Source organism: Hyperolius riggenbachi, chromosome 1, assembly GCF_040937935.1.
Source record: "Hyperolius riggenbachi isolate aHypRig1 chromosome 1, aHypRig1.pri, whole genome shotgun sequence".
NCBI lineage: Eukaryota > Metazoa > Chordata > Amphibia > Anura > Hyperoliidae > Hyperolius > Hyperolius riggenbachi.
The window spans coordinates 254,248,026-254,270,686 of NC_090646.1; the positions used below are offsets into that span (position 1 = coordinate 254,248,026).

Here is a 22,661-nt window from a genome sequence, read left to right on the forward strand (position 1 = left end):
TGAACCTCCCACAGCTGCTGTGGCCGATTTACCTCTCCTCTCCTCCAGAAAGTTGGATCCCCCTGCAGCCTGTGGCTAATTCAGATGCATCAGCAGTGAAGGCAACTAAACTTTAACACTACAGCAACAGAGCCCGTGTACAGGAAGTAAAGCAGCGGCTGCGTGGTGGAGGTGGAAGGTTATTTGCTACCAGTACTACTACCTAGGGGATCTGGCTATATACTTGGGGTAGGGGGATCTGGCTATGTACTGGGGGATCTGGCTATGTACTGGGGGATCTGGATACCAAATGTACTGGGGGGGGGGGGGGATCTTGCTATATACTGGGGGATCTGGCTATGTACTGGAGGGATCAGTCTACCATATGTACTGAGGGGGATCTTGCTATATACTGCGGGATCTGACTAAAGGGGGATCTGGCAACCCCCACAAATATAAGACCTCCCAGAAAATAAGCCCTGGCACATATTTTTAATGAAAAATTAATATAAGCCAGTGTCTTATTTTCGGGGACACACAGTAGGGAGCAGTTTTATATTCATCAAAGTCAATGTAAAACATTATTTTCTCATACGCTCTAAGGACAAGCCCAACATATGTTTCATAACAGGTCAGCACATTCTGTACTAGCTGAATTTGTACAATAAGCACTCCCTGATGTTTAGAACCTGTGAGCACATAGACAATAACTGAATGCGTCCAATGTGTATCTTTTTACTTACATAAACTTTAAATGCAGATCTTTCTGCTATAATTCTAGATTATTTTTCTACAGGATGTTCAATTACTGTCACATAAAACAACCGCTAGTGATCTTTTCAGGTTACAGTTTTCAGGACAATCACTGTACAGACAGACTACTATTTAATAGAACACTAAAAAACATGGTCTTTTTTTTTATATAGTGATGGATTCCTCCGCAGTGCTGGACAGAATATATATATAGTCCTGTCACTAACTGTTCCTCAGAGAGGCTCAGAATCTAATCTCTACCATAGTTGTACATCCACTAAGGGCTGGTGCACACCGAGCGGGTGTTTAGGCGTTTTTGAAGCCGCTTGCGGCTGCGGATACGCTTGGTCAATGTATCTCAATGGGGTGGGTCACACCAGAGCGGGAGGCGTCTTGCTGAAACGCATACTCCCGGGGTGAGGCATTTTTTGGATTGCGGAGGCGTTTCTGCCTCCAATGTAAAGTATAGGAAAAACAGCAGTTCAGAGCAGTTTTGCAGGCGTTTTTGTTACAGAAGCTGTTCAGTAACAGCTTTACTGTAACAATATATGAAGTCTACTACCCCAAAAACGCTTCCCAAAACCGCAAAATGCTAGGTGAAATGCTACAGAAAAAGAAGAAAAAGCGTTTCAAAATCTGCTAGCATTTTGCGGATCTGCTAGCGTGTTTTGGTGTGCACCGGGCCTAAGACCAATTTTTTAAAGGGAAGCCAATTAAATGTTATGTATGTTTTTGTGATGTACGGTAGGTGGAATCCCACACAAGCACTGTGAGTACACACAGATTCCATGCAGTTAGCATCCTGGCCCAGATTCACATAGGAGATAAAGTGCTGCAATGCAATAGTGCTATCCCCTTGCCACCATGCTGTAGCAATCAGAATAAAGCTGGCCATACATCTAGCGATTTAGCCATTTTGCAGCCTGAGCCACTATCTGATTTGATAATTTAATGGAATCAGATAAAAATCGGTGCAGCAACAACCATCTATTGATTAAGCAAGCTGGAAAGTCTCAGTTTGACGTGGTCGATCGGGTGCGCAGTAGTAACAGCGTGAAATATCATGACAACTGAGGACCGGCGGAGGCTGTCCTGCCAAAAGTAAATGTCCCCATTTGGTGCCTGTGCACGTGTGACATCATGCACGCATCATGTGGTATGTGCGCCATCACGTTGTGGCACTCTGTGTGATGGTGGTGCTTGGGGGAGACAGTGGAGGAGACTGGGAGTCGGTACAAGTGAGATCTCAATGCACGTGTAAGGGGGGGCACTAAGCATTGGGAAGTGTGCAGAATCAGCAGAAGCAGGCAGGGGGACGGAATTGGGGGCATTGCAGGGCCAATTACTGGAAGACTTCATGCTCAAATTGGCCAACAATTGGCTTGCAGTGTGTGGGCAGCCAACAGATCTCTCTCCGATCAGAGAGAAATCTGGTCCGATCAGGTAGAAAGTCTCTTGGTTGATCTGCCCATACATTGCTTGATATATGGGCACCTTAAAGTGAACTCAAAGTGAGAGTGACATGCAAGCTGCTATATTTATATCCTTTAAAAACTGTACCAGCCTTGCAGCCCTGTTTTTGGCTGCAGTTATGTCTGAATAACAGCAGAAACAAGCATGTATCTAATCTTGTTAGCTCTGACAATAATATCAGAAACACCTGATCTGCTGCATGCTTGTTCAGGATCTATGGCTAAAAGTATCAGAGGCAGAGGATCAGCAGTGCCGCCAGGTAAACAGTATTGCTCAAAAGTAAATAAATATGTCTCCGGATCCCAATCCAAACAAAATGGTAGGTCTGACTGTTGCAGATATACAGTGAATACAATAAAGTAGTTGCAGCACTTTTGTTTATGTGAGTAGTTCCAAAGATATGTGTGTTGCTAAAGACACACACAGTGCCAAATCGTGGGTAGCACCAATTGCAGCACACAAGCCTTCTGTAAATTTCCCATGCATATATCCAGGCTTACACCAATGCACACTGCTACACCATGTAACTGCAAAACACAATGTCAATACAACATTCCCCATTGCCTGACTGAAGGAAATGACTACATGTCACTGTGGTCTTGGCAATGAATACAAACATGGGCATGTGCCAACGCCTTACCACTGCAGTCTGTAGGAGTTTAGATGAACAAAACCACATGTAGAATTCATTTGCTGGTAAGAGTAATTGATGCAGAGTTGATTCCTAAATACACAGTAAAATTAATATGTAGCTAAAAATAGCTCCTCGGCTTGCAGGGTGAAGTGAGAATGTGAGGCTTGCCAGTAACGCAGGTATTGTGAGACAGGTGCATTCCTGTGACTGAGAATCCACCCTTTCCCAGGCCTCACACAGTCTAACAATAGAGGCTCTTTCCTCTTCCTAAACAAAATACAATTATAGTGAAAAAAAGTAACCGGTCCAGCTAGATGGAATAACCACTGCATAAGGAACCAAAAAGCCACACCACTAAAATACTCTGAATTATAGCATTGCTGTCTTATAAAAGCAGGTGTTAAAGGATAAGTGTACTTTTAAAATAGACTTAGAGCTAGTTCAATAATCTCACTGCTTATTTTCTAAACTAAGCAATTAGCTGTACGAAAATAGGAGTTTAAAGAGACTCTGAAGCCAATTAAAAATGGGCTTTTACCTTTTACTTAGCTTAAGCATGTGGGTTCCTGCTAAAAACGCAGCTATCCCGCGACAGAAGGAGGGGTTTACACCCTCCTAATCACAGGGCAAAATCCACGACTTTCTTGGTCGTGGATTTTGTTGCCTAGTGTGGCAGAGCTTTGGGCTGCAGCTCTGCCTCCGTTCGCGTCAATCGTCCGCGGACCTCCGCCTCTTACTTGCCCCTCTCAGTGGAGGAAGACAGAGGGGCGGAGAGAGGAGGCGATCACAGGGGATTGATGCGACAAGAGGCAGAGCTACTGCCCAAAGCTCTGCCTCAATCAGGTAGCGCTCCCCGCAATTAGACTAGATTAGATTTGGGGGTATAAACCCCTCATTTTGCCGCGGGGATGCAGCGTTTTAGCAGGGACCAACATGCTTAAAGAGGAACTCCAGTGAAAATAATGTAATAAAAAAGTGCTTCATTTTTACAATAATTATGTACTGTATAAATGATTCAGTCAGTGTTTGTCCATTGTAAAATCTTTTAAATCCCTGATTTATATTCTGACATGTATCATATGGTGCCATTTTTACTGTTGGCAGGTGATGTAGCTGCAGTATGTTTTTTTGGCAGTTGGAAACAGCTGTAAACAGCTATTTCCCACAATGCAGCAAGGTTCACAGACAGGAAACTGCCAAGAGTACATACTCAGATTTTTTTTGTGGGAGCCTGTTTGTGAAAAGGAATAGATTTCTCATGTAAAAGGGGGTATCAGCTAATGATTGGGATAAAGTTGAATTCTTGGTCACGGTTTCTCTTTAAGGTCTCTTTAACAACTTCAGCCTACAGCGTGGAAAATCTCATGCATCCGGGCAACGTTCACCTCCCATTCATTCGCCAATAACTTTATCGCTACTAATCACAATTAATTGATCTATATCTTGTTTTTTCCGCCACTAATTAGGCTTTCTTTAGGTAGTACATTTTGCTAAGAATTATTTTTTTCTAAATCCATTTTAACAGGAAGATTAAGAAAGAAATGAAAAAAATTCATTTCTCAGTTTTTGGCCATTGTAGTTTAAAATTAATACATGCTACCGTAATTAAAACCCATGTATTTTATTTGCGTATTTGTCCCGCTTATTACGCCTTTTAAATTATGTCCCTATCACAATTTATGGCGCCGGTATTTTATTTAGAAATAAAGGTGCATTTTTTCAATTTGTGTTCATCACTAATTTACAAGCTTATAATTAAAAAAAAATAAAATTAATAAGATGCTCTCTTAACATGTATATTTAAAAAGTTTAGACCCTTAGGTATTTATGTAGCTTTTTTTTTTTGTAATTTTTTTATTTATTTTTTAATTAAAAAAAATGTATGTGGGTGATTTTAGTTTGGGAGGTAAACAGCTATTTTTAGGTGTAATATAATGTATGTGGGTGCAGTTTACTATTTGGCCACAGTCAAAAAAGTTCCTGGAGCGTACGATCACGCTGCCAGGAACTATTAGGAGGCTGCAAAAAAATGTTTCCGGGCAGAAATACCGCGCTCTCTGCTTAGAAAGCATTGGTATTTCTCCGGGGGGCTTAGATCGGTGAATGGGAATTATATTCCCATTCACTGATCGTGGGGCTAGCGGCAGGCAGCGGGAGCCCGATCGCACGCACCACGCTGCAGAAGCAGCACAGTCTATCTGGATGGATATATCCGTCCAGATAGGGCCAAGTGGTTAAGGTCAGTGATACAATGTATCAAATGTAGAGAATCAACATCTAATCGCATTTAAAGAATTGAAGAACAGTTGAACCTTCTATGCACCATCCTTGATTCCCCCTGCCATGCCAATGTCCTGTTTTTGTACACTTTGTACATCTTCAAAGAAATTATGGCTGCAGAGATGCCAAGAAGGTATTAGAAGTTTGTCTTCCATTAAAGTTAATGGCGCTTGCCGCAAATTTCCAGTTAATTTTCACAGTTAAATTCACATTTGTGGACCTGAAATCGTGATGTTCAGCCATCACTACTCCAGTGTTCTCCCCGGGTGGCATGAAAAAGTAGCCACAGCGGGTGAATGCAGGGGCAGCGTTCTGCACAATTCTCTGCAGGGTTCTGCACAATTCTGTGTACAGCATATGAGGCAGATGTGGAGGTGAGCTGATGACAGCCGGGTGGTCACCAAAATTAGCTGAGTGGAGCACCCGGCTAAAAGAGCCTGGGGAGAACATGCTGCTACTCATGGAAAAGAGGCCGTTCAGCTGTACTGCGAGACAACACACCATGGGTCCAATCCAATTCACTTTTTCTACTAAGTTTTATCCCGGGAGATAATTTTCACCTCTGTTTACTCTGCGAGAAAAAGTGAACTGGATTGGGTCTATATATTTCACAAAATTCCTTGTTCTCTTTTAAAAAAAAATGTATGTAGCTCTAGGAGCTGCCAAGCAGGCTACTAGACTCTATGGCAGTCATTTCTATTTGCACCACACACAATGACTGCAGACATACATGCATCATCCGCTGCAGTCTGTACACAGCAACCTCACAAGGAGTCAATGCCACTTTGTACCTTCAATAACCTCTGCTCAGGGCTAGAATATGCTACTGGGTGGTGGTTTTTTAAATATATAAAGAACCCAAGGTATGTCACTGCAAAATGTCATGTTAATAAACAAAAGAACAGAAACAAACCAGTCTTACCAACAAAAAAGCATTGTAGTCACAAACTATAGAAACAGCTGAAAATTCCACATGCATATCAAGTGCTGTACTGCATTCCTTGATAAAATGAATGACAAAATACGTGTACATATTTCTGTTGTCTTCAACCGTCTTATTTGTCTGCCTGTGCAGAAAACACCTTTCATTTTGATGGATACCACAAAAATGAAACATGCATTTTTCATGCATATAACTATTATATAATGTCAAAGCTTGAAGTGTTAGGCTGCATTTCCACTTGTGCGGTGCGAATCGCCGTGGTAAAAATTTGCATGCGGATGCGAATTTCGCACGCGGGTCTATGCGAATTTTCATGCGAATTCGCATGGAGGAAGAAATATGCAAATTTAACCATGGCAGTGCTGGTGTGCTTTTCCATTGTTTCTATGCGAATTTGCATGAAAATTCACATACCCAAACCTCATGCGAATTTCCTATTAAATACATTGTATGCGATTCGCATAGCGGTATACGGTATGCGAATTCTGATGGCTCTGCCATGCGAATTTTTTCTGCACAGAAAAACGCAAAGGAATCCTGACAAGTGGAAACAGTTCTATTCACTTGTATTGCTATGCGAATTTGCATGTGAACAACGAATGCGAATTCGCGATAGTGGAAATGGGCCCTTACCCTCACCAGTATGAACATCCCACTCAAAGGCAAGGAACAAAGATGATAAACAAAATATACTGTTGCAGACATCTGTCAAAGCATAAACATTTACCAACAAAATTATAAGTAAATGCGCAGTGAGGTTTCCCCTGTGAGAACTATAAACATGTCACTTGATGTAAACAAACTTATTTCTTTATGTTTTAAATCCCAGATTCCCAGCACCTGATCAGATGTTTGAAATCAACAAAGAGAAGCTTCGCTGCACAGTAATCTACCTGTAGTTTTAGAACATCCGGTTGACCTCATTAAAATCTGGCAAGTCAGCAATTGTTCACAGAAAGCAAACCTGACAGCAGAGTATGCTATTATTATGTATTTATAGAACACTGTCATCTTTTGCAGCACTTTTATATAGTTTACATAGTCTGTCTACCACAATCAGTTATTGTTCTATCGTAGTTTAAGCCTATTTTGTGGGGGGACCAATTAACCTATATGTATGTTTTTTGGGGTGTGCTTCATGGCTGGCAGCACAGCACAGCACATAGTGTGAGTGAGCCCACAGGTGGGAAAGTTTGTTATTGATGAATGATTACAGTACCAATGTTCAGTGCACTGTATAGCATAAGTTATTACCAGCGCAGCACCAATAGAGCTAATACAGCATTTGAAGGAGTACCCCAGTGGGCCCCACTGGTAGAGGTGTTGTGGCAAGGTGAGAGTGCTAACCACTACACCACCATGCTGTGAAGAAAATATGCTGTGCTGACTGAGGTAGCTCTGAGGAGTCACATGATTAAATAAGCAGCCAATGGAAACAAGAAAAGGGCCAGGGGACCTTTATCTCAGAAAGTAGAAGCAAATTGATCAGTTATTTTCAGACATGATGGATATAATCCTTCCTGGAGAATGGTGCTTTGCCATGGATTAAACAATACAAAAAATCTGCACATATGATAGTAAATAATGTGGAAATCTCCATGTTTAACAGATTATCCACCAAACCCTGAATCAGCAGCCATGAGAACACAAAGCTTCACCTCAGCATGATAACATTTCCCTTTATTTAGGACATAGGCCCGGTGCACACCAAAACCCGCTAGCAGATCCGCAAATTGCTAGCAGATTTTGAAACGCTTTTTCTTTTTCTGTAGCGTTTCAGCTAGCATTTTGCGGTTTTGTGAAGCGTTTTTGGTGTAGTAGATTTCATGTATTGTTACAGTAAAGCTGTTACTGAACAGCTTCTGTAACAAAAAACGCCTGGCAAACCGCTCTGAAGTGCCGTTTTTCAGAGCGGTTTGCGTTTTTCCTATACTTAACATTGAGGCAGAAACGCATCCGCAATCCAAAATCTGCAGCAGCCCGGGAGTATGCGTTTCTGCAAAACGCCTCCCGCTCTGGTGTGCACCAGCCCATTGAAATACATTACCCTAGCGGATCCGCACCTGCAAGCAGATCGCAAACCGCAGCGGAAACGCTCTGGTGTGCACTAGGCCTATACAGCAATGGTAGCTGAAGAGGAAAAAAATGACAAGCGTATTTAGTTTCTAAAATCAGACAGTCCCTGCAAATGAGGGCCAGGTCGGAGCCATGAATCACACACTGAGCAATCATATTCCAGCTGTAACATTTTTACTGCACATTACAGTCATGACAGCTGGGATGTGGCTGACTGCTGAGGGTAATATAAATACACATTGCACAGATTAGCTAAGTGACCATATTGCAAAAAAAAAAAAAAAAAATCACAGCAAAACTTCTGAATTTCATAGTATACTACAACAGACATATGGCATAGCTTGCTGGTAGACTAGTAAGTCAGAATCTTGATATATAAACTCTAAATAGAACAATAATGACATGAGTACTGTAACTTTGTAGGAATAGGGAGCATACATGGCTGAAGGATGCTACACACTATCAGCAGAGATGGTCTAAGGGCCTGTTTCCACTACTGCGGCACGATTTCGATGGGAAAATCGCGGCAACGAATCTGCATGTGGTTGCGGTTTCGTTGCCGTTTCTATGTGGATTTTCACGCTGGCTCACTGATGTCACACCGCACAGATCCGTCTCTCTCGCCGTTTGCTGTCGCTGCAGCCCCCACGCTCTGCTGTCGGTATGACAGCAGAGCTCCGTGAGCCGGTCAGGAGACAATTTTATTGGCTCCTGACCATGTGATCACTGTGACCCTATCGCAGCCAATTACAGTGATCACGGGAGCAGGAGCCAATTAAATCGGCTCCTGACCGGCTCACAGAGCTCTGCAGTCATACCGACAGTGGAGAAGGTGGGCTGCAGTGATGGGAGAGCGGTGCAATCGGTGGGAGTGTGCGGCACCGTATTTGAATTCTACGCCCTGGCAGGGATAACAGGTCCCAAACAGGGCATAGATTTCACTTACGGATCATAAAGTACAAAGAGACTTTTCAGGCACTGCAGTGAGTTATTCACTCATAAAACTTCAGGCATTTCAATGCAGTAGGTAGTTTCAGTGATCACAAACAGTGGCTCCGTGCTGGAGTGACATCATTTATGGTGACACTATGAAGTAGAAGTCCTACCATATTCTAGGTGGGTGCAGGGCACAACCGTCGTTTCGCACGGCGGTGCTTCTTCCAAGGCTGTTCCACGCCATCACTAGACTTTATTTCCTGTATCAGGTGACTGGGCGGGTACGCATTAAAGTACGCGTCACTTCCGTAACGTTATGACGTACGCGTTAACCAGAAAAGTACGCATCAAGAGAACTCGTCGCTCAAAAGTTGCGTCACAAGCTACACGTCAGCATAGAGCATGCATACCACCGTGGCACGCATGTTGATGCGTAACTATGCACGCAATGACCAGAGTAGATTACGTATACACAATTTCAAAGGGCAAATATTCTCCTTGTCTAAGGTCATTGTAAACAGGAATACAGACACTGGCACTGCTATCATATATTTCTTTAAAAAAAAAAAAAGTTCCCTGGATGTTTGCATTAAAAGCATAACATTAGCATCAACTTGGAATTATTACAATTTTATCGTGGAGCACTATGCACACCTGATCCATATCAAAGGTGCATACACGTTGTCACAGGAGCCCTCAGTGGCTGACCGCACTTAGCCTTCTAAACGGTGCCAGCGCACAGATCGTGCGAACTCTGGTCGCAGTCAATGCGCAGGAACCGTTAAGAATTAGCCGCAGACAACTCAGAAGGGAGCCTGTGAGACACGGGTGATTACAACGTCACCTACTGGTTCAGAGTAAACTGCCACCACCGCGGTTACTATGGGACCGTGGGGCCCACTAACTGACTGACTAATCCTGCGAATAAAACGGTTAAACACACGATATTCTGTCTAGCCAACAACAAACAAGCAGTAGCGTATCTTCAGAGACCCGGGATCATTTCTGTGTGTGCTGATAAGCAGGGTAGCGGAAAGTGAATGACTTGGAGAAAGTCGTTTATTCACGCAATATAAATAATTAATATATACAGACAATTATGAAAATCAACAATTATGAAAACAGTAATAGCCAGTATGAAAAATAAAAGAAGGGAGAAAATTACTTAGTTCCTGGAAAGATGTCCTTATTGTGGGAAGAATCATAAAGTCCTTGGTTTCAAAGTCCAGAGTTCAGACCAGGTGGATACCAGCATATCCTCAAGCTGGCATCTGATGACTGCAAGATGGTTCAGTGTGGAGGACACAGCCCGCCTGCTTGCTCTGTGCTTTTGATGAAGCTGGTTTGGGGGTGTGGCAATGCCAGCCCCCTCTGAGCTACCAGCAAATGACAGTTCATTCCCTCTGAGAGATTTTAGAGCTAAACTTATGAATTGCTGTAACTCCTGAACCATACACGTTACATTTAGGGGGGTAACAGCTTCATACTTGGAGGAAAATACAGATTAATATGATACCTGACATGGCTAGTGCATCAGATCAGGGTCCTGAGTAGATTCATACCTGGGTGGTAGGGGCCCCGGGCCCCTCTCGACTGGTATCAAGAGATCCAGCATGACCCTACGGATCCAATGATACCGCTCTCATAACCACCCTATTTATTGTATTCTGTAAATGGGCAAAAGATTATATTGTACATTCATTTCTTCCTGCTAAGGCCGGAGTCAGCCTGACTGGAGTCCAGCTGTGTCTGCTTCTTGGCTATGAAAGGCCCTGTTGGCTCCTTCAATTAACATCTGAATGTGAAATCTGCTTAGACAACTGAGTTTACACCTCTGGCTTGATCAGCAGTCACAGGGCCAGTCTTCCTGCCAGCTGCTTGTCACCTTATACCTGATGGATGGGCCATCAGCACAGCTTGAAGCCAGGGACTCTCTGGGCCCAGGTTCATTAGCATATCAAAAGGGCCAACCAGCATTTGGAATGGTGCTCTCTTTGCTAAGAAAAGGACTGCAGACCTCCTACACAATAAATCCAGATTGTACCGATTTGAAGCGCAATCGACGCAGGAATCGAGTGCGATCGTTCTTTTCTTCACGGGCGATTCCAGGACGCGCCTGCGTCCCCGCAATCGTCCGTGACAGCCCCCCCCCTTGTCCGTGGCTTAGCCACTCATCCGCAAGATGTGTGGCGGCGCCGCTAACCTGGCTGACGGGCCTCGAGTTGCCGGTACGGCGGGAAAACCTATTGGAGCCGGTGGCTCGGTTCCCCTGGACCGGTCGCGGTCGGCTACCCTCAGGGTTGACCCAACATGGACCGTTCTGGACAGGGCGTTTGCGCCACTGCAGTCGGACGTGGTGTCTGCCGGGACTGCGGACAACGGGCAGTGGGTTGGTTAGGTCAACAGCCAGCCCACGCAGGGTTCCCCTGCTGAGTGGCTGTGGACCTAAGGGAACCCCGCGGGAATCCCTGGACCCTCCCAGCTCCTGACAGACGGCACATGCCCCGCAGTAGTTGGCTACATCCCTGTTCATCCGGGGCCAATAAAACTGTTTCCGAATACCGGCGAGTGTCTTGCGGACACCCGAGTGCCCGGTCAGAGGATTACCATGTGCGGATTTCAGCACATGTCCCCTGAACGCACTCGGGACCACAAGCCATTTGGTATTCGCGTGGGATCTACCTGTAGGGGGCTGTACAGACTCACTGTACAGTCTCCCACCTTCCCAGTACACCTTGAAAGCGGCCCCGTCTGCGAGGGGCTCAGCGGCTTGCTTCCTGAGCACCTCCAGGCTTGGGTCACTTTGTAGTGCGGCCGAGAATACGGCGCTGTCAGTTTCAGCCAACTGGCTCATGTCACACGAGGCCAGCGGCTGAAAGGTCTCATCCCTGCGGTCAGAGGAGGGGGAGGAGGCCGGAACCCCCTCCACCTGTTCTGAGCTCGGGTTCTGAGCAGTGCCGCTGCGCGGTATTGCTAGCACAGGTACACTGTCAGAATGGCACAGACGGACATTACTCAGATCATCATTGCATGCAGTAATGACATTGACAGGTATAGACATTTTTTCATACAGACAGGTTGTACAGGAGACTCAGGTACAGTTACAGCATCATCACAACAGACAGTCTGTACCTCAAACTCAGGTGCCTTTGAAGCAGGCACTATTGAACCTGGTACCCTTGAACTGGGCACATTCAACCCACCTCCCCCTGGTGCTCCCCCAAGTGTATAAAGTACCTGGTGGTGGGTGGAGAGTCCGTCTCCTTCCGTGAGCGACAAGGCGGTCGTGGCAGGTTCATAGTAGGACACAAGTTTGCCCAAATCAGTCCCTAGCAACACAGGGACTGGGAGATCCTTCATAACCCCAACAACCCTTTCGTGGACCCCTCCCACTCCCCAATCCAGCTTCACTCTGGCGTGGGCTATGTGGAAAAGGGTGCCCTCTACTCCAGTAAGGGCAAGGGATCGGCTGGAGCTGATGCTCTCCTTTGGCACAAGATGTGAGTGAACTAACGTGATGTCAGCTCCGGTGTCTCGAAATCCGGTGACAACTTTGCCGTTCACTCTAACAAGTTGCTGCTGGTCGGTTCGGTCGCGGATTTCCTGTCCGCGTGCAAACAGGACAAAATCCGATGATCCAGGCTGTGGTTCGCTGGCGGGTTGCCTCTGCTGTGGGTGAGGTGCAGGTGATGCAGATGATCCAGGTGCTGGTGGTGTCTGTCTCCGCTCCGGACAGTCGAATTTCATGTGTCCGGGCTGGCGGCAGTAGTGACAGGTGACCTCTCCAGGCGCTGCGGGCCTGGGTGCAGCAGCTGCGCTGGGTGGCCTCTGTGGCGGACGGCTCACAGGGGCAGGAGGGTCTGCCGAGGTATTGGGCTGACCTTCTCTCCAGCTGGATGGGACAGTTCTGCGTGTATCAGCCACCCGGGTAGTTGCAAAAGTCTCAGCAAGGTCTGCAGCGACAGTTGCTGAAGTCGGCTTGCGTTCTAACACAAATTGTCGTACATCAGCAGGGCAAATGTTCAGAAATTGCTCGAGGACTATCAAGTCCTCCAGGACGCCATAAGACCCTTTGGTGAGGCCTAGAGTCCACTGACGGAGTGTGGTGAGCAAGCTGCTGACCACATCTCGGTACGAATCAGAAGACTTTTTCTGCCAGGCCCTGAACTTTTTGCGATAGGCTTCTGGCGTCAGCTGGTACTTAGTAATGATAGCGTCTTTTATAGCAGCATAATCATTATCCTTCTCCGCAGGCAATTCTGCGAAGGCATCAAGCGCTTTGTAGCGCAGCAAAGGTGTCAGATGTCTGGCCCACTGGTCTTGGGACAGACGATACTGACGGCATGCTTTTTCAAAAGACCGCAAAAACAAGTCAATGTCTGTGTCTTTTTCAATATTAGCAAACTTAAATTTTGCACTTACGGGTGCTGCAGCTCCTTCAGCAGGGAGGCTGGGCGGTGAACTCCGGCTGGCCTGTTGAACCTTTGCCATGTTGAGCTCATGCTGTCGTTGGCGCTCCCGCTCAGCGGCTGCAGCAGCAGCGGCTTGCCGCTCCCGTTCCTCCCGCATTTGGCGCTCCTCACGCATGTACTGCAGGTACTTGTCCAGGTCAGTGTCCATCAGCTTTTGTAATGCCTGCTGCATTAGCGGATCAGTACAAACGGACAGTCCAGCACTGGCCGGTTCCAGGCGAGTACTTTCAGAAACTCTGGGATTGGGGTCCACACTGACATTCTCCTGCGTAACTGTTGATGCAGGGCCCTCAGGATGCACAACCTCTGTACGGTCAGGAGTCTCATTCTCTGGTTCCCCTTGCCTTGAGTCAGATGGGTCAGCGTCTACCTCAGCAGACACATCCAGCTCCTGCAGTTGCTGGGTATCCCATTGAAACAATTCCGTTACCAGGTCCCCTTGTTTCTTGCGGCCAACCTCAATGCCTCTCTCTTGGCAAAGATTTTGCAGGTCCGCCAGGCACATTTTCTTGTAGTTCCCGGACATTTCCACGCCAAATAAAATAAAACTTTTGGGGAGGGGTACTGGCTACACAGTCTCTCTGTATATATAAAAAATATATTGCCTTCCAGCTACACCAACGAATTAGTTCGTTTCTCGATAGCGCTAGCGCTATCGCAGATACTTTCAGCACAACACAGATCCAACCGCTGCCTAACACTGTCACAAGAGCCCTCGTGGCTGACCGCACTTAGCCTTCTAAACGGTGCCAGCGCACAGATCGTGCGAACTCTGGTCGCAGTCAATGCGCAGGAACCGTTAAGAATTAGCCGCAGACAACTCAGAAGGGAGCCTGTGAGACACGGGTGATTACAACGTCACCTACTGGTTCAGAGTAAACTGCCACCACCGCGGTTACTATGGGACCGTGGGGCCCACTAACTGACTGACTAATCCTGCGAATAAAACGGTTAAACACACGATATTCTGTCTAGCCAACAACAAACAAACAGTAGCGTATCTTCAGAGACCCGGGATCATTTCTGTGTGTGCTGATAAGCAGGGTAGCGGAAAGTGAATGACTTGGAGAAAGTCGTTTATTCACGCAATATAAATAATTAATATATACAGACAATTATGAAAATCAACAATTATGAAAACAGTAATAGCCAGTATGAAAAATAAAAGAAGGGAGAAAATTACTTAGTTCCTGGAAAGATGTCCTTATTGTGGGAAGAATCATAAAGTCCTTGGTTTCAAAGTCCAGAGTTCAGACCAGGTGGATACCAGCATATCCTCAAGCTGGCATCTGATGACTGCAAGATGGTTCAGTGTGGAGGACACAGCCCGCCTGCTGGCTCTGTGCTTTTGATGAAGCTGGTTTGGGGGTGTGGCAATGCCAGCCCCCTCTGAGCTACCAGCAAATGACAGTTCATTCCCTCTGAGAGATTTTAGAGCTAAACTTATGAATTGCTGTAACTCCTGAACCATACACGTTACATTTAGGGGGGTAACAGCTTCATACTTGGAGGAAAATACAGATTAATATGATACCTGACATGGCTAGTGCATCAGATCAGGGTCCTGAGTAGATTCATACCTGGGTGGTAGGGGCCCCGGGCCCCTCTCGACTGGTATCAAGAGATCCAGCAGGACCCTACGGATCCAATGATACCGCTCTCATAACCACCCTATTTATTGTATTCTGTAAATGGGCAAAAGATTATATTGTACATTCATTTCTTCCTGCTAAGGCCGGAGTCAGCCTGACTGGAGTCCAGCTGTGTCTGCTTCTTGGCTATGAAAGGCCCTGTTGGCTCCTTCAATTAACATCTGAATGTGAAATCTGCTTAGACAACTGAGTTTACACCTCTGGCTTGATCAGCAGTCACAGGGCCAGTCTTCCTGCCAGCTGCTTGTCACCTTATACCTGATGGATGGGCCATCAGCACAGCTTGAAGCCAGGGACTCTCTGGGCCCAGGTTCATTAGCATATCAAAAGGGCCAACCAGCATTTGGAATGGTGCTCTCTTTGCTAAGAAAAGGACTGCAGACCTCCTACACAATAAATCCAGATTGTACCGATTTGAAGCGCAATCGACGCAGGAATCGAGTGCGATCGTTCTTTTCTTCACGGGCGATTCCAGGACGCGCCTGCGTCCCCGCAATCGTCCGTGACACACGTCATACTAGAATCAACCAAGGCGGCTGCTTGTGGCCGACACAGCTGAGAATACAGCATGTGTACATGTGTCCCCAGAGCTCATTTAGGCCCCTTTCACACGGGCAACTGACAGTCAGCTGCTCTCCTGCTCTGTCCGGGTGCTCGTTAGCTCTCAGTAGCGGTGCTAGACAGGTGGACCCTAATGGAGTCAAATCTGAGTGCAACATGTAGTCCTCTGCCACTCTAACACCACTGCATGTCAGCGCTTGACACAAGTGGTGTTACTACCACTGCAATTGGGCTGCATTTAAGTTGCACCTGAATTGCACTGGTGGGAGGTGGATCGGAGGCTGAACTGCTAAGCAAGCATGCAATTCAGCCTCCCGTCTGAAAGAGGACTTACAAATGTGGAACACTGGATCTTTAAATGATAGTTACCGCTGAGCACACTGTACTCTGTCTTACTTCTCCCACCGAAAAAGCCCCTCCTTTGTGTGCCATGTTGTCGTCCCTCCTTCCTTTCCCACAGAAACAGATGTGTCACTCTGCTATAGCAGAGCAAAGTGTCTGTACAGGACTCAGCTCCCAAGCTGTTGTCCGAGAAATCGCGTCTGCCGTTTTCATTCAGCGCTGAATCGCCGTGCATGGTTTGCTGCATTTCTAGGCGCTTCAGCCGGCAATCCCAATCAGTAATGAATGGGATCGCAAGCCCCGCCCCCGCTTGGAGTGACTCGCAGCGCAGAGCCACGGGGCTCTGTGCTGTAATGGAAACAAGCCCTGCGTTACCAACACTGCAGATTCATCCACGTAAAAGTGCTTTTTCAGTGTGACCTCTGCCTAAATGTTTCAATACAATCTATTTGATTCAAGTAGATGTAAATTTGTAAGCTCTCATATTCAATAAAATAATAGCATGTGACTTTTTTTTTGGGGGGGGGGGGGGGGGAAATCACAAATTTATCCATTAGTGCTAAATGATTTATCAAATCAAGAGTGCCATCACCTGATGAGAATTGAAGTGTAGTCATCAGAATGTAAAGCACACCTGAACCTAACCCTTCTCTATCTGATCTCATCTCTGCCATGTTCTACATACATAAATAGCCGTTTTACTAATGCACCCTGTCATCTAATGCCTCATCTACATGGTGCAATTTTCCGTCAGATCGACGGCTCTATTAGATAATTTCCAACCGGTCCAATCGGATTGCGATAGATTGAGTACTTAATGCAAAATCTGTTGCGAAATTGATCAGAAACAATTTGGCCGTCTACACACTATGCAATTTTTTTATCAGATCACCGGTCGATCTGATGTAAAAATTGTATCGTGTACATGAGGCTTATCCTTGCTGGCCACAGCTTGTCTGTATCCTGAGGTCTGCCATCTGTCTTTTTGTAAATTCTGAAAAATGTCATTGCCTGCATCTGACACACTTTTCTAAGGCTCGTTTCGCACTGGGGCGTTGCATTGGACTGCGTTACAACGTACACATAAAGGCAAAGAAAAACAACAATTGCAGTATTTTGCTATGTAACACAGGCAAAGATGCAACTGTTGGTCAGTTTGGCTAGACAAACATTGTGGTCATCGGGTGCGATTCTAAAGACATTTCATGTTCTGGGTTGGACTGTTCATGAACTTTGAGGCCCCTTTTACATTTACACCTGAGTGGTGCGGTGATCACATGGCAGAGGAGCTCGCTGCCACATTACCGATTCACAGAAAAGTCTTCATATGACCCTGCTCCACGTTCACAAGGTCATATGCATAGATAGGAAGTACACATGCATATTGCTGGGCAGGAAGTACATCACTGGGATTCCTGACGGGCCGCACCGTGCTCCCGTCATTTGAACTTAGTTTCCGCTTCCATTACATGCGGTGCGATGCAGCTATATAGCCGCATCGCACCATGGGTGTCCTGTAACCATGCACGGCAATGGAACAGTTTCCACTGCGTGCATTGTGTGCGGAGCGATCCGAGAATCTTCAGCATGCTACAGATTCTGGCACGCTCGCATCCGCACGCATCCCCCCGTCGTCCCCTCCATACCCTTCCCCTTTGGGATTCGGGAGATGCTGAAGTGACGCGGATGCCAGCAGAAGTTATGCAATGCGGCGAGGTATCCGCATTCGCATCACTTTATCAATGGAAAAGAGCCTTTACTGCGTAGCCCATTGACTTGCATTACTACAGAATATGTGCGGTAGGCACGGATCATACAGCAACGTGCTGCAGACGTTGGGCTCTATTCACTAAGAGGCAAAAACTTCGCAAAATTTTACCGCTAAATTTCCGCCAGCGGTAAACTCCGCATTTTTTCCACATTCACCTATATTTTCCGCATGCGGGAAAAAAGATGCGGAAACAATTCATGAGGTAATCATGCGGTAAAAAGGTTGCATGAAAAAGTGTTTCAAAAAAATAAAAATTAAAAATTAAAGTCCAGCAAGCACAGCCCTTAAGCCTCCAGACTTCATTAAAGTCAATGGGATGCGGGATATATCACCTACTACTTGTAGGTGATAAAAAATAAATAAAATAGAAAAAAAATTAAATTTGGTAAATAACGACGAAATGATGCGCCTGAACAGTTTTGAGAATTGATTTTTTATTGCGGAAAGTACCGGCTTTTACGGAAATTTTTCCGCATGAATCCCGCACTTTTACCGCACTTTTTCCGCATGCAGAAAAAACATGTGAAACATTTTGAGAATGTGAACTTGACGGTATCTTGGTCGCAAACTTCCCGCATGTACTTTACCGCATGCGGGAAGTCTTTGATAATAGAGCCCGTTGTGTCAGGAATACAGCAGTTTGGATACTTCCAGCGCACAGCATCTCGTTAAGTGTGCAAGTCTCCATAGACTTGCACGGCCCTTGGAAAGGAGATGTGGCAGGGAAGCGTAACGTGGGGCGATGCAGTGGCCAAGGGTAAAGTGGGCCTTAATCACACCGCGTTACAGTGCGCTTATGTCTGAAGATGAGCGCGGCCCTGAGGTTCCTACAGGCAAGCCCTTGTTGGTAATCTTTGGGAGGTACATGCTCGGCGAGGGGGGGACCGGAGGACAGCGTGGGAAGCCTCTATAGGATCCAGAGGCTTCACTCTTCTTAGGTAGATATTTTTGTACCTGAGGTTCGCCTTGAGTACACTTCAATTACTTAATGGTGAGAAGCATTGGTGCCTTCTATATTCCTCCCACTCCAAGCTCTTTCATCTGTGCCTGGCTCAGTCACCTGACACTGATTTTAACTATTCTGTAGTCTTTCTTTTGCAAGCAACCAGCTTAGCTTTAGGCAGGGAGCACACTTGTTTGAAATGTGCTCATCTTACCGCACACAGCAAAAAGCACACTGCCGCATTGCCTACTGAAATCACTGTCCCGCTTGGGAATCAGAGATTATTCACATTTGTCCGTGTTCCATTTGCGCTTTTTAATATTTGACAGCCTTCTGCTATTTTTTCGCACATCATGGGCATTTACAATTACAAGGTGTTTTGCCGCAAGCCAAAAATTTGAAAAGGAAATATATTACCCCCTCCCCAGAAGGTGTTCCATCATGTGGAGTGTCGTTCCTCCTCCACCTTCCATAGCAACAGACATGTCACTCTGCTATAGTAGAGCAAACCATTTGTACAGTAGTCACCACACCAAATCCACATCTTGCCTGAGAGATCGAGTCGCTTCAGGAAAAACAACCATTTAAAGAGTGCAGTGGCATAGCTAAGGAGCTGAGGGCCCCGATGCAAGTTTTACATTGGGGCCCCCCAAGCACTCTATACAGAACAATTGGTAGGGCGCACCAAAACCTGCCAATGGCACTACAGTGTCAGAGGTGCAAGAAGGGGATGGGGAACAGTTAGTTAATGATTACCACTATTCAAACTTTCAAAGTATCTATAGAAGTGATAATTATGAGCACAGGACCAATAGAGAGCTAATACTGCAGTTGAGGGAGGGCCTTTTGGGGCCCCTCTGGCCCAAGGGCCCCGATGTGGTCGCAACCTCTGCAACCCCTATTGCTACGCCCCTGAAAGGGTGTGGTGCAGGGTTCACTGCCACAGAGTAAGGCCCGTTGCACACCAAAACCCGCTAGCAGATCCGCAAAATGCTAGCAGATTTTGAAACGCTTTTTCTTATTTTTATTTTTCTGTAGCGTTTCACCTAGCATTTTGTGGTTTTGGGAAACGTTTTTGGTGTAGTAGATTTCATATATTGTTACAGTAAAGCTGTTACTGAACAGCTTCTGTAACAAAAACGCCTGCAAAACCGCTCTGAACTGCCGTTTTTCAGAGCGGTTTGCGTTTTTCCTATACTTTACATTGGAGGCAGAAACACCTCCGCAATCCAAAAAATGCCTCACCCCGGGAGTATGCGTTTCAGCAAAACGCCTCCCGCTCTGGTGTGAACCACCCCATTGAGATACATTGACCAAGCGTATCCGCAGCCGCAAGCGGCTGCAAAAACGTCAAAAAGCCCGCTCGGATGTGCACCAGCCCTAAGGGCTGGTTCACATTGAGCTAAAAACATACTGTTAAGCGGAGCGTAAGAGCGTATCTGTAAATGGATGCAATGCAATTTAAATGGGAAAGTTCACATTGGTATTGTAAAACGGATCCGCTTCCTACATTCCGCTAAACTGATCGGACGTTCCCGACCTGTACCATTTTTACGGAACTGACACGGACCTGAACAATTGACATATGCAATGTATCTTAATGGAAACCGGACAATACTGATCAGACTGGCTTGAAAAAGGTACCTGTATCGTACAAAAAGATCATCGGATTTCATTCACTTATTATAGCGGAATATTATAGCGGAACATATTATAGCGGAACGGAACACATGTAAAACGCGTGTCAATGGATCAGACGGAATGGAAAACAGATCCGTTTCTCATGGATACGGTTTGGATCCGGTACAGTGTGAACCCGGCCTTAAGGTGTGCAATTCATCAAATGAATGGTAATGCAAACCACTGTCCAGAAATATCTGTTGCAGACAGTTTTTAACAAACCAAATGGCAAGGTCAATGTCGATTGGCACATAGAAAATTATAGCAGTCGTGGACTTGTCCATTTTGAGTATGCTGCCTGGTCCATCAAAAGTAGTAGTTTAAACAGTACCAGTATGCAAAGCTTATACTACAAAAGCTATGTTCTCTACAAAAGGTACGCACAACACACAGGGCTCTGTTTTGGGGCACAGGATGTAACTTGTCACAGTCAAAACACACCCACTACAGTAAAAAGTATAAATTATAATAATAATAATAATAATAATAAAAAAAAAAAAAAAGTATAAAGATTTTAAGTTAATAACACAGCATAAGGAAATTATTGAAAATAATCCATACCTATTTCTGGAGCATCCCCATAATATATATCTATACATCAAGGTGAACCTGATTTTCATATAGGAGTACATGCTGTAAGTACTGAGAAACAGTGTGATAAAGTATACTGATATCATTCATGCCTCTGAAAGCTGTATGCAACTCTCATGTCATAATCTTACACGAATCCTTCTAGTTACCTGATCTGTGCTAATATTACATTTACTGCTTTCACTGACTATTCCTCAATGTACACAAGACCACAGCTGCTGTTGCTATTGATCAGGTGTCAGTCCTTACCAAACACAAGGGCCAGCAGCAGCAGGTGCTCGGTGAGATTCAGGGCGTCCATCAGTGTGTACCTGGCCAGCAGCACACATGGGGATTGGAAGCCAGGCAGGCAGACAGCTCCTGCCAAACAGCAAACTTCAGGAAGAGCTCTGCAGCTGTGTGCATGAAGGCGAGCAGGACCGAACTGAGGCACACACACCGTACATGGGACCAGATAGGGAGTTCACTGGCTCAGTTTACAGCTGCATACTCCTGCGACCTGCTCCTCCCCTGTCACTTCAAATAGCCCTGCCCAGCTCTACCCAAAGCAGACACACCGTGCCATGTCCCTGCTCTGTTTCCCTCTCACTGTTCTCTTTCAATATGAGGTTTTGCACAGTGCCTGCCATCATGTACTCCTCCTGCCATGACTTTATCCCTCACTACTACACAGCTTCCCAGCTGCTACTTCTCCCTATTTTCAGGTTTGAAAAATATGTTCAGAAGTGTTGAAGTAAAATCATAATTTGCCTGCATGATACATTTAGCCAGAATTTTACAGGGTAGAAGAGACTATTTTAGAGATTTTGGTGACAATTTAGAGATTTTGGTGACTGAGCCAGCGGATAGCCACTGCGCCTGTGCTCCTCTATAAGCGCTGCGTAATATGTTGGCGCTTTATAAATACAATAAATAAAAAAAATTGGTTGGTGCCAGACAGTCTACCTTATTCTCATTGCAAGCAATCTATCGAGGCACATCCACACATTTTCACAGAATTTGCGGCCTGCGCTCCTGTTGCCAGGAGCGTCCTATGCATGCGCAGCATGAGATTTTCTTGTACTGCACATGCGCAGGATCAAAGACCCAGGCGCAGTGGCCATCGACTGGCTCAGTCAGGGAACTCGAAACGGAGTCACTTTTTACTTTAGGTTTCCTTTAACCCTCCTGGCGGTATGAAACATTCTGCCAGGAGGCAGCACAGCAGTATTTTTTTTTTTTTAAATCATGTAGCGAGCCCTTCGGCGATCTCCGATCAGGAAATCCCGTTCAAGATTTCCTGGAGGGCTTCCCCCTCCGCCATGGCGACGGGGCGGGATGACGTCAGCGATGTCGTGACGTCATTGGGAGTCCCGATCCACCCCTCGGCGCTGCCTGGCACTGATTGGCCAGGCAGCGCACGGGGTCTGAGGGGGGCCGCGCGCCGCAACGGATAGCGGCGATCAGGAGCGGGCCGGCGGCGATCGGTGTGCTGGCGCAGCTAGCAAAGTGCTAGCTGCATCCAGCAAAAAAAGAATTATGTAAATCGGTCCAGCAGGGCCTGAGCGGCACCCTCCGGCGGCTTACCCCGTGTCA

At 46.0% G+C, this 22,661-nt stretch overlaps 1 protein-coding gene and 1 long non-coding RNA gene across 2 annotated transcripts in view; one reads left to right on the top strand and one right to left on the bottom strand.

Moving 5' to 3' along the window:
* LOC137504493 (uncharacterized) overlaps nucleotides 1-6,977 on the top strand; it is a 40,634-nt gene extending 33,657 nt beyond the window's left edge. Inside the window, exon 3 of the long non-coding RNA XR_011019492.1 lies at nucleotides 6,892-6,977. This is a non-coding gene — a long non-coding RNA (uncharacterized lncRNA). The remainder of the gene's footprint in view (nucleotides 1-6,891) is intronic.
* BTC (betacellulin) overlaps nucleotides 1-21,553 on the bottom strand; it is a 103,594-nt gene extending 82,041 nt beyond the window's left edge. The window contains exon 1 of the mRNA XM_068232959.1: nucleotides 21,336-21,553. Coding sequence (XP_068089060.1) covers nucleotides 21,336-21,387 — 52 coding nt within the window. The 5' untranslated portion in view covers nucleotides 21,388-21,553. The remainder of the gene's footprint in view (nucleotides 1-21,335) is intronic.
* Between the last annotated feature and the right edge of the window lie 1,108 nt (nucleotides 21,554-22,661).